Source organism: Athene cunicularia (assembly GCF_003259725.1).
Source record: "Athene cunicularia isolate RWA chromosome 8 unlocalized genomic scaffold, athCun1 chr8_part1, whole genome shotgun sequence".
NCBI lineage: Eukaryota > Metazoa > Chordata > Aves > Strigiformes > Strigidae > Athene > Athene cunicularia.
Window position 1 is genome coordinate 4,140,662 of NW_020799109.1, and position 12,773 is coordinate 4,153,434.

General features: G+C 39.3%; 1 protein-coding gene across 7 annotated transcripts in view; it reads right to left on the reverse strand.

Moving 5' to 3' along the window:
• FGGY (FGGY carbohydrate kinase domain containing) overlaps window positions 1-12,773 on the reverse strand; it is a 291,445-nt gene that overhangs the window by 20,934 nt on the left and 257,738 nt on the right. For all 7 annotated transcript variants that reach the window (XM_026853492.1, XM_026853491.1, XM_026853490.1 and 4 more), the window contains one exon: window positions 10,088-10,182. In XM_026853492.1, the coding sequence (XP_026709293.1) occupies window positions 10,088-10,182 (95 nt within the window). The remainder of the gene's footprint in view (window positions 1-10,087; window positions 10,183-12,773) is intronic.

Genomic DNA, 12,773 nt, shown 5'->3' on the forward strand with positions numbered 1-12,773 from the left:
TATGTCTTAGCTGAATAAAGAAAGGAGAATAAGAACTGGATTCCAATTCTGAGGATGAGGAAAGCCAGTATGCTAATAAAGCAACTGCCTTCTATTGCAAATAAAAGTACTAAAGGTTATGGGATCTCTCCTCTACCATTTCAGATCCATCATTATATGAAAGGGAATAGCGAAAAAATATCTTTACTGTTAACCACAATAAAATGAAATGTGTTGGAAACATCTAGATAGTAAACAGTCTTGTTCATCTATACAGATAGGGCAAATTTTGGGAAACAAACCCCTCTAGGCATCTTTAGGAGAAAGGACAACAGTACATGTAAGTTATAGAACTTCTTCAAATATAGGGTGGCAAAAGTTTGTCCTGGTGATATGAACTACTGTCATCAAATCCCAGAACTAAGTGATCCTAATGTCCTTCAAAAAATTATTGTGAAAAAACCTCGAGCATTTCAGACAGCTCACACTGTGACTCTTACATGCTTGTGCTTTGCCACAGAACAGTCTGATCCCCTGCGCTGACATAGCAAGAGTGCAAATCCCAGATGGAAAATTAATCTCACAATGTAGCCAGATTGAGTTTCCAATTCTCCAGTGCATAACTTGAAGGTTGTTCTGCTCGGCTACTGAAGAGGTGAGGGCAGAGAGACTTTAACTTGTTTGACATCCCGAACATCATTTAAGCAAGACACACTCTGAAAAGGACCTTATTGACTACTGACAGTTACAAAGGATCCATGGTATCCTCCTTTGTGCTCATCCTTCCTATAAAATATTGCTATCACACTTTTCCCTGCTTAAATGGCCTGGACAGAAGGGGAGTCCAAGGTCCAAATGACTTCAGCTATGTCTCTGAGTATGTGGGTAAAATCTGTCCTTAAAATAGAAAGGAGATGGGTCACGGTACATTTTAAAGAAAGTATCTATCCTCTACAAAGACACATTTCTGGTTTCCTCATATTTATTGTTTTCCTCAAGAAAAGACAGGGCCAGCAAGCTAGAAAAACTGTAAGGTTGTGATATTATTAAACTTTGTCTACAAACTGATCTTAATTCTTGGTCTGCTTGGAAAAAAAAAATAAAAAAATCAACTAATTGTATATCTCCTTAGACAAAGTCCACCATGGACATTTCATGGTTTGTTACAAAAATATGCAGCAGCAGAACCTGAACTATTCTAGGCAGCATATTTTCTCCTGCTTGCCAGGTCTTGGGTTTACTGGCAGATGAGAAGAATACCGTTGGTTTAGTAAGTCTCAACTTCTGCAGATTAACAAAACATTAGATCTTATTCTTTGCCAACATCAGCTGATGTGAGTTTATTAAAAGCTAAAAGGCATGACAATATACGTGTTGAGCCTACAGACAGATGAGAATATATTTACATACATACAGTAATCAGGTACGTGCACACAAGATAGAGAGCTCGGGTGAAGTCAACGGAGCTATGGCAATGTGCAAAGCTGGCTACACCTCCAACATAAAGACTGGGGATTAAATAGATTTCTTTGGTCATTTGAGCATCTGAGAGATCTTTATTGCCTCTTCAGTCCATCCTCATAAACGTGAAAAATAAGTAATAAAATGTTTATCACCACTGTCAGAGAGATTTAATAAATGGGTAAATCACACTGATATCCCAACACAGAGTGCCCCACCTCCTTCCACCGATGCCCAAATAAAGGCCGTTCATTTGATTCCATTCACGTGCTATTTCATTAAATATTTTCAGAAAAATAATATGGCCACATCTTTAAGTAGGGGGTTTCTGAGATTGTTGCCTCCAACATTAGTACTTCTGTGCCAAATACTCAGCTAATGTAAATGGGTAGTTCTGTTATAGCCAATATATTACACTGAATTACTACAGCTGCCTTTGCTTGTCATTAAAGAGTTACAGAGAAATTCCAAATCTGAACATTTGGGTGCTGGATGACATTTAAAATGGAGCATGCGAAGTTTCCACAAAAGGACAGCACTTAACAAAAGACACTGCCTTTGTATCCTATTACCTATAGCATCCACAGCTTGTTTCTGAATGGGTAACAATATGAACCAAGTGCAAGAGCTCTAACAGCCTTTATCATTTCAAGATGTGTCATCCACCAGTGAACTGTGTGTCAGATTCCTGTTTGGGCTCTGATCCAGTAAAGTACTTCAGCACATGGGCAGTCCTGCTTGTCTTCAGCTGAGCTTCTTGCCTCCTTGAAAGTTAGATGATGTACCTAAGTGCTTGATTGGATCAGGGCACTGGAGTAAACTGGTGTCACTCCTCTGAAATCCTAGAGCAATACTGATTTACATTAACTGAGAATTTTGCATTATCATTATGGACTACAATCATCTGTCATTTCAGTAGCTATATGACCTGCTGCAACAAACTTTGACATTTTCTGAGACAAGTTTTTACCTGTAATAATTTCAAGTGATATAAAACGACTACAAATCATCTAACGCGACAATGAACCAAACGCTACCGTACAGCATGTACTGATCTGATAATACATCAAATGTATGACAACATATACCATTAGACATTGCACTACACCCAGAACATTTAGCAGCAACAGAATTCTTTCTCTCAACTCCAATATAAAAGGCAGCCAGCAGGATGATATCAAATGATGGCAGCTCTGCTTCTCATAAAAGGACCTTGGGGACTCCAAGGAGATTTGTGTATCTGCACTTCAGCAGCATAGCAATGTGGAAATGTTAAAGTTAGTAAAGCAAACAGTCCTCAAATGAGAAGGGCAACAGATGTCAAACAGTATCACATGTCAGTAAACAGCAACAAGACAGAGGGTACTTTTCTTAGCACTTTTGTGAAAGCATCATGCCATCAGCCACAGCCACATCTCAGCTGTTTGACTCTCTGAGCGGTGGTGTTTGTATGGGTGCTTTAACTCCCACCGAGAGAGGATTTCCAACCACATGGAAATACTGTCCCCTGAAGTCAGCTGAAAGAAAGTAAAAATGCTTCTGTACATTTATTGCGGCTTGAAAAGTGAAAAAAATAAAATAAAATCACACTCTAGAACTGATTGAAAGCTCATTCTGTGCTTGGCAGAGACAGACAAGCATTTATATTTCTCAACTTTAATACAGAAGGATCATCCTTAGGGCAAAAGAGTAGTTGTGATTCATCCGCTTTTTACCCTTACTGCAAAGACTTCTGACAGTAAGGCCAAAATATGCTAACTAAAAAGGCACTCTTTGTACCATAAACACTAGGCCACAAGGAACTGGACAGTGGCCATCAAATCACTGCCTTTTAATTTCTCTCTCTCATCTATATTTCTCTAAAGATTTCTGGTAAGAAGGCAGCTGACTCTATACAAGAGCCAGAGGCATTGCCAGTATCTTGGTGGTTTCATGCATGCCGTATTGAAGCTAACTTTATTACACAAGAAAAAAACCCCAGCCTTTCAATTAGGCAAAGATGTATTTCAGTGTCAAAACACCAAGGGAAGATGCAAAGGAACAGAGTTCTACTGCTGAGTCCAGGTCTGGTTAGCTGCCACTACACTCCACAGCCATCGAACATCTCAGCTGCTTACACGGAAAACAGCTTGGTTCTCAGCAAGCAAGAGTCCGCATCATGAACTGTCCGTGACATCCCCTGATAACTTCACTGCCAGTCTTAAGTGAGAGAACAACAAATGCACTGTGAAGATTCAGCTCTTTGCATCGTTAGAATGCTGTCTCTAACAGTAGATGTATAAGCTAGGCGCTAACATTTTTTTAAGGAGCACATGTCCTGCCAGTTGAGACTGATCATATACAATCCAGGAAGGAATTTTTAAAAATTTCACTTAGATAAAGAGGTCATGGCCAGCCAATACACTACTCAGAAAAGCAAGAGCTGTCAGCTAGCCTTGCCCAGGGAGGGTCTCCACTAAACCCTGGGCCCAAACTCTACATGTACAAATTTGGAGCTTTTGAAGAAAAGGAAAGCAGGAGCACAGCACCTTAACTTATTCCATACACCTACAGCATGGTCCCTTAGAACAACCGTCTCCTTCCTCTGCCTTTCCAAAATCCTCTGATTAAGGGAACAGGAATAAAAAAAATTCCCAACACGGCAGGAAGGCCTTTACTAAAAGGTGCATTAATTGGGTAAGGCAAGCCAACGAAATGATTAATTTGCTGCTCTCCTTCAATATTATGTTTACACAAGTTGATTATAGCACTTAATTACTAATTCACCCTGCTCAAAACCAAGAGTGCTTTAAATTTTTAATGAGATGAGGGAAGGCAACATTCCCTAACTCAACAGGGAGAAGTCATTTTATTTCCTCTTTTGATTTCCCAAGTTATTAACATTTCTAAGGAAAAAACTATCCCCTCCCTAATCTTTCACTCGGTTCTTGCTTTTGAAAATATGGAAATCAACAAGACGCTTGTATTAATTTCAATCCATGACCTGACAGGTAATGCTTTGGAAGAGGAATAGAGGATCAGACCATCAACTGAAGCACGTCCATTGAAATAAGTGGAACAAAATTACACCAGAGACTTCCTGATCCAGAAATGGAAATAGCCTAGTCCCCTCCAGTTCTGTCAGCAGAAATGTTGAATATGTCCCAGTACTATTTATGGGCGTTCTTATGAAATGCTGTCTATTCACAATTGCCAGTTGGTCCATTACCAAGGTTGTGGACTAGCTGTTGCGCTCAAGAACTTCCTTACATTCATGATAATCTGTAATGTTTTCATTGTAAGAGGCGAATACACTCCACATCGCATGTTCTTCCTGGCTGATCTTTATAAAAACTTGTGTTATCCGTTATTTGATTTTATCCTCTACGGGTTTTGTTATTTGATTTTTATCCTCTATGCTATACCATCCAACAACTTCCTCAGACAACTGAGAGGAGATGTCCATTAAATTAAGCATAACCAAGCAACGCACATACAAACCTCTTCCAAGTTCCTTTAGTAGAGTTGTAAGTGAATTGTTTCCCCTGCACCATCATAACTTCAAACCCCTGTCTGCAGAGTATCTCCCTCATAGATATAGACTCTGTGCCTGTTATCTTGAAGGTGAGCCAGGTGACCACCATCCACACAGCTTCTAGGGCTGCTTCCAGCGATGCAAATTGTACCTAAAGAGTACAATTCACTTGCTCAACTGCTACTGCTGCTAAATAATTCACAGCTAACCCTCATTAGGTAATTACCTAACACCTCTTTCTATAGAATCAGACTAATTTTTATATGCCTCCAATCTGCTTTATAAAAACAATGACAAAGCTTTTCTCTATCTTTTTGCAGGATATACCACCAACTTGCATAACAACCCAAAACTAACAAAGAACAGATGACACTACACTTAAAACTCAATTTCATAACTGAAAAATCCTGTAGTCATGTAGACTTAATTTCTAGCTCAATATTTTACACCAAAGACGATTACAGAAAGCTGATTACAGAAAGTTACCAGTGACATGTATTACAGTAAATCACAAGAGGTTTCTTCTCTTCTGTATCGGCCAGTAACAATGACCCACATTAAGATAGCAAACTCAAAATAAATCTGGTAATCTGGTTTCATACAGGTAATTTTATTAATTGCTTTAATATGCAATTAAAGAATTGTTAGTGGGCTGCAGGATTTTATAAGGCAATAATCCTGTTCCCTGGTGCATAGCTTTGTCCCAAAGAGTAAGCTATCCAAAATAAAAAAAAAAGAGCTGGATGACTGCCAAATCAAACAGCACCTTCTTCCCATTTTCAATTACATACAAGTGAGGCAGAGTAACGAGGATATACTGGAAACTTTGACATTTATTTATTGAACATTTTTACTGAGAAGGAATTGCTGGCTTGCTAAACCGGAAACTATATTTTTACTACAGAAACAATCACATAGAAAACCAGGATCCTGCTCCTCAGCATGAAAGAAATGGCTAGAACCAATAAATTGACCCATCTAAGCCAGCAACGTTATTTCATTCAATGCAGCACATATTTCAAAAATCCCCTAACCAAAAATACAGTGCATATTTCAAAAATCCATATGTTATACTATTGTACACAGCACTGTCTTCTGTCACCCAGCCAGGCTGTGTTACAGCTCATCGGCACAATAATCAAGACACAAGAAAACCATGAAAAGAAAAAGGGGCATTTGTAGGGGCAAATTAAAAGATAACCCAAATCGCAGGAAGAAATTGAGACGTTTTTCTCCCCTGTCCAGAGATTCTAGAGACAAAATAACCAAAAGGTGAAATGAGGAAGAACTCGCCATACTGCAGGGTCCTTCTTTATTTTTGGATAGACCCAATTGTTTTAATTCAGTTTTACCACAGAGGAGAAAAATGTAGGGGGAGTAAATGAAGAGGAAAATAGGGAAATGAACATTCTTTGAAGCAACAACATATGGTGACCAGGCATGAGAGATGGAGGTTATAAATCCTTCCTTGATAGAATTACCTAAAGATGAAATTGCAGCTTCAAGGGGCTTGAGCTTTTAAAACCACACCAGAATCTAGCAAATTAACCTGCCTGGTTACAAATTTTGCAATAATCTTCATTTCCAATGCTTCTTTGTAAAGGCTCAGCATAACTGAGAATTTTGGTATTGATACAGATGTGGTCAATAGAAAGCATGAAAACCTCCACTCCACAAATCACTCAAAATATGAATAAAAAGATATGAAAATTAAGAATTAGAACAAAATGCTGCAGCCTGCAGATGGTCACTGCTGTAATATAGAAAGGGAAAAGAGACAGGAGGTACGTCGGTGCTCATTTCTTTCTGAGAAGAAACTTATTTAGGGATACCAAGGGATAGAGGAAAAGCTCTTTAGTGTTCCAGCCACTATGACCCACTGCCCAAGAAAGTGAAGGGTGAGAACCCTGTTGTTTCACATCCATTTCTGACTGGGTTGGTCATACAGTGGTATGTAAGCAAGCTGCCTGTCCTTGGAAAAACCATCCTCCAATGTGACTCTGAAGCAGATACTTCCCCATTTCCAAATCCCAGTCATGGAATGCCACAGGACTAAGCATCAGAATAGTACAGCAGCATGGAAGTAACAGCAACCACCACAGCCACATACTTTACCCCTAAGGAAATACCAGCCAATTCCGAAACATTTCTTAACCGTTAAGCTAAATAAAGACTAACTCTAATTACTAGATCAGTTTACCATAGAGTTGGGTCTTCCCTAGATGACCCATCTCTTCTTTCCTCTACTGAAAAGCGATGCCCTGGATCTTGTCTGTGTGTCCAGCTTTTCCGAGTGAAGAGCAGGCTGCCGGAGCAGTGGCTCTGACTTGGCTGCCCCATGCCCCAAACCCCTACACTGACAGAATGCACAAGTGGGTCAACTCTGACACATAATGCACGTTACAACCCCAACACATCAAATTTGGCTTGCAGACACATTAACAGCTCACCAGCACCCCGAAGCATCGCTCACTGTGCACGTACCACACAGCACACATGCATATCCTTCCACAGGAGATTCCCTGGCAGAAGCCTGGCGGCACTACTTGTTGCTTATCACTAGTGGGTTTTACGTGTCTGTTCAGCTGCCAGCCCTTTTGTCAGCAGTGTGTTCAAGCTGGACTAAGATTATCAGAAGTGATTTTGAGGGATCCTGGCTTTGGGTGCTATTTTCAAGCTGTCCTAAAGATGCTTGAGTTTTAGAAAATGGAGAACAGCCAACCCATAAAAACCAGATAGCTTTTAAGCATTTTATTTTGACACTGAGTGGAAATGTCCGACAATCATTCTGAGAAATATGACCAGTCACTGGGACAAATACAGTAAAGATTTCCCCTTCAAACAACCACAGACAGAAGGAGAGAGGTTATTGGTAAAAAACCCGACATTTTCTCCTACTATTAGGCAGAGCAAACAATGAGCTTTGGAAAGCACAATAATTAAGCACAAACAATCTGTTAGAGGAGAGGTAATAACCTCTGTTATTTGCAAAGACTACAACGATGCTGAATGTTTACAGCAGCACCTCTAAGGAAGGTTTGTTTTGGAAGATGTGTTAGAAAAATAAATGTAAGAGAAGACTACTGAACTGTAATGCTAGATATGTGCTTATGCCTCCCCACTCTCAAAAAGACATTTATTCAGTTTCTTGCTTCTTGATCCCATGTAGCTGAATTCTTTTAAAAACAGTTTTACATAATCTAACATATTTGCCGCGTGGTACAATTGATATTGCCATAGGTGGCACCTCTTCAACGACAACTTTCTGAACACACACCAAGTCAAAACACTTAGCGGGTGGTTTCTTCACACTGCAGTGATGCTGTGGCATCCTGGATAGGACTCGGGGCCTCACCTGGCTCCCAGTGATCACCACAGGCAATAGGATGGAAAGAAACATACTACAAATACCCAGTGGGATGTATAATAGCGGTAGTTTCCAAACTGCTTTCCCCTTTTCTGTTTTAGAGATATTCCAGGGAAGCCCGTGGGCTTGACCTGTAACTCAGTGAAACAAAAGGAAACTCTCCTGCTGACTAGCAAAACCCCTGGAACCAGACCTTACACAAACAGCTGCTGAAGCACTGAAAAAGGCAGCGGCTGTGTTTTGGGAAATCAGACTCCTTAAGTGGTGATGAGGCACTGGATTGAAATTTGTAGTTATTCTTTTTCTTTATGTACTGGTATTAATTTACTTGACTCAAGCAGAAATTGGAAGGGAGCATAAGGAGTCATGAAGTCCAGCTCCTGATAGTCACAGGTAAGCCCTTAGGAGACGTTTACTTCAGGAAGACCCACAGAACCTGCACTGTACTTAGGACAAACCAAAAACCATTCCCATAACCAAAGAGGCAGGTACTTCCTAACATATCATAACAGTAAAAGAGCAAACACTTAAAAAACCTGTTACAGGGCTGTTTCAAAGGATCTGGTTTCACTGAAAAAGATTTCTGAAGGAGTGTGCTACGTAGGCTGACATATATGTACACATGTATAAAATATACGTATCTGCTCTGACATTACTGGACATGCTTCTGAAATATTTTTATATCTAAGGGCAGGGTTAAAAACCAAAGGTAAATAAATACACCAAAATTATATAAAAACACATCACAGAAAATTTCACGGCATTAGATTTTTCTAACGGTTATGAAGACAGACTAAATAAAATCTACATAGCACTGTAGAATTCACATTTGTGGATTTTACATTTGGAAAAATGCCAAACACTGTCCAGTTCCTCAGCTAATGCTGAGCTGGCTGTTGATTCCAGTGGAACTGCATCAGTTTAACTAGGTTGAGAAGCTGACCTCCCTATTCAGAAAATACATTCAGATAAGCTTTTGTGCAAAATTTCATCTACAAATATCTGCTTGATGTTATAAAGAAAAGTGTATCTAGGGACCCTCCTGATAAATAATTCTGTCCAACTGGATGGAGTGTACTCTTTAATGTCTTTGTATAGGGTGAGAAGAGGACACATCTTAAACTAGTGGAACTGCCAGGTGGGAAAACAGGTATGATCTGGGGCATTCAGACCCTCCTTCGGGCTTCCACATACTACTGCTGTTTATATAAATGCAGCTAAGTCATGCTTTGGCTGATCCACTCAACATAAAAGCCTTACTGCTAGTTTTACAATGGTTATTGGATTGAAATAACATGAATAAACATGAAGTTCCATCCTCATTATTAACTCTGCATTCACTGTGGGCAAGACAAGAGGTATAGGTGTGTCATTTTTACTGCATAAATAGTGCTACGTTGGTTCTTATGTTTAACATTCTTCAATATGAAGGAAGGAAAGTAGGACAAATACAACCGAGATTAAAGAGTGACCTTCTTGCAGGATCAGAGCCTTGCCAAATTCCCTTTTTTGTCTGTAAAATCACATGGCCTAACTTAAGAGACAGCAGCTTCTACCTGCGTCTCCCTACAGTCAAAAGACAAATGAATCTTCAATATACTTCAACAACATATGGAGTTAAAAAGTGATGCTAGCTGGCTCTTGCCCGGCTGTGCAGAAAGTACAAACTTTTCCACTTGAATTAAAGTCTGTGCGTGGTGTCAAATGTCAAAGTGTAAAACACATTAAAACTGGGGGGGAAAAAAAAAAAAAGGTACTGCATATACCTGTATAGATGCAAAATCTCCAGAAGCACAAGCTCCAAGAATAGCAGCACCCACCAAAACAGACTCCACTTCTTTGGACAGGACAACAGGTTTGCCTATACAAGAAAAAGCCATGCCTCTGTTAGTAAGAATATAGCAGCACTGCACTAGCGGCACAATAAATAAAGCAAAAAAAGGCAAAGAAAAAAGGAATCAAAAAGGACTTGAAAACCATGTTCACAACTCCATTCAGGGCTACAGCCTACTGCAGATTACTGTAAATCTCTCTGCTATGTGGTTCAGGCTCCAAGAAAAATGCAGACTGTAAATAAAACCATTTCAGCAAAATATTAACGCAGAAGATAAAGCATACAAAGAACAAACCCCCAGACCTTTGACACTGGCTCTTTATCTCAAAGGGCTTGGTATAAACCTGTTACCCACACCCTCCAAACCCACATGCCTATTAAAAATTGACCTCGAGGGGAAAACAGGGTGGTATCCTTTTTGTTTCTTTTGCAACGAACAAAATAAAAAAGATTGTTTGTGTTTGTTTTTAAATATATAGCCAACAAAGCCAGTCTGGTTTTGCTGGAAGACATGAAAATATGACTAGTAAACTTTCACAAGCTAAGTATGAAATAATAAGAGAAAACTTGTCTTCCAAATTGTGCAAGATACTTGAAAACAAGATTAAAACACTGGAAAAACAAACAAACAAACAAAAACTCAATATATATTCTGAAGTAGAATGAAAAATTATTGTTTCATCACCCATGGGTACTATCATTAACATACTTTCCCTCAGTTCACACAGAGTTTTCCAAGACCTGTACTACTAGTGTAAAAACAGCAGGAAAAAGACTAATAAACAAAGAAAAATTGGCCTGCTTACTTAATTCTCCTGAAAAATGTAAAACAATAGCACAACTCTAAATACTTTTCTAGCTGCCCTTTAGATGCTTACCTTCACTAAGCCAAAAGATGTAATATTCCTACACTATTTGGCATGTGTTTAAAATTTCCATTACAGAGATAATTTTATTCAGTGAATGATGATGCAAACCCAGTGGTGGGAGGAAGGCTTCTTTCTGTGACTAGTCTCAATGATATTATGCCCCCAAAAATGCTGCTCCTGAGAGCCAGCTGTAAGATTAGAAGGAGCTGAAACTTGGAGGAAGATCTAAAGGGAGCCATGAACAACAACTACGGAGGAAAAGGCAAACGCACACTTTTCAGAATGAGAAATAAAATTATTAACGTAAGAAACACTTATTGATAAAAAGCAAATTCACCTTGCACCCCAGGCAGCCAGTTACTTTATGCCAGCTTTGCACTGTTCCACTCCTTACAACCATCTTTCAGTGAGTGACATAAAAGCGCCACAGTGGTCTTTACACCATTTCTTCCTACAGTTAGCACAGGCAGAGTAACGGTGAAGGTGGATGCAGCGAGACCTTTTTTTGCTGGCATGACTATTAACAGCCAACAAGCGTTAATTACAGCATCCCTTGAACTTCTCTGGCCAAACAAATCCACCTTAAAAACATTAATGTAGGATCAGCCACCTGAGCTTTCCTCCAAGATGGACCACAGCTCAGGACTTGGGTCAACTTGGAACAGAAAATGTAAAACTCAAGCTTACAGCTACACAGCTGTTTGCCAGGCGTGGAAGCAGTAAGCAATTTTCAGCGTGCTCTAAAATTTACTGCACATTTTCTGCATCATCAGAATGAATACAGAATTCTTACCAGGCAAACAAAAAGATCAAGATACTTTTTAAGTGGCCTGCGAAATTATCTATTGGATGTCTGCATGGCTGAGTCATGGGCATTTGCAGTTAACAATAATATATTCAGATTTTTTTCTTTTCGGGAAAGAATGGGGGATTGATCCTGGAATGTTAGTTATTTTATCTGATAGGCTCTAATGAGTTCAACATAACCAAGAGCATTTCAGTTAGATGAACTCTGACATCCCTTGTCAGTCAATGATTTTACAAATGGGGGAGAACTCCAGACTGCAAAAAGGCCTTTTTGTACTGAATTGTACTTGGCCATTAGTTACAGTCAAAGAACTTCTGATTACATTTTAATCAGAATACCTTTTCACAGAACTTTTATTTTACACATCATGAACTAGCATCCCAACTCTACACGTAGCTGAAATCTATCTAAAACATTTGAGTTATATAAGGAAAGTCATGGACTTGACATCATTTTCCACAAACAGAAAGCATCACTTTGACTACAAAATTTAGTGAATTTTATGGTCAATCAGCATTATGTTTTTTGCTTCTCTGCTTCTGTTTTATCTCAGGTAAGTATATAAAGCATATTTTCATCTTCTTTCCTGCATCAAGGTTATTAAGTGTGGTTTGATGTTAGGGCAAGTCAGATCTCCAGACCAAATGCCCCAGATCTGAGCCCTGAACTTTATTCATGACAGCTCAACTGATCTTAATTTGACATATACCCAAAACACACACTGTTCAAAGTTTCTCTGAAGTCCTTTACACTAAATTTTGTTATTTTTTCCACATTTTTTAAAGCATATTCAACTGACTCACAGGTGTGCTAAGATGTCCAACACACACAGGCTTAAGGGAGACCAAAAATACCACACAAGTCTGAGACCTCCTCCTATAATCAACCACATACCCAGGACCTTCCACCTCGGGAATACTACAAAACCAAATGTAACACCA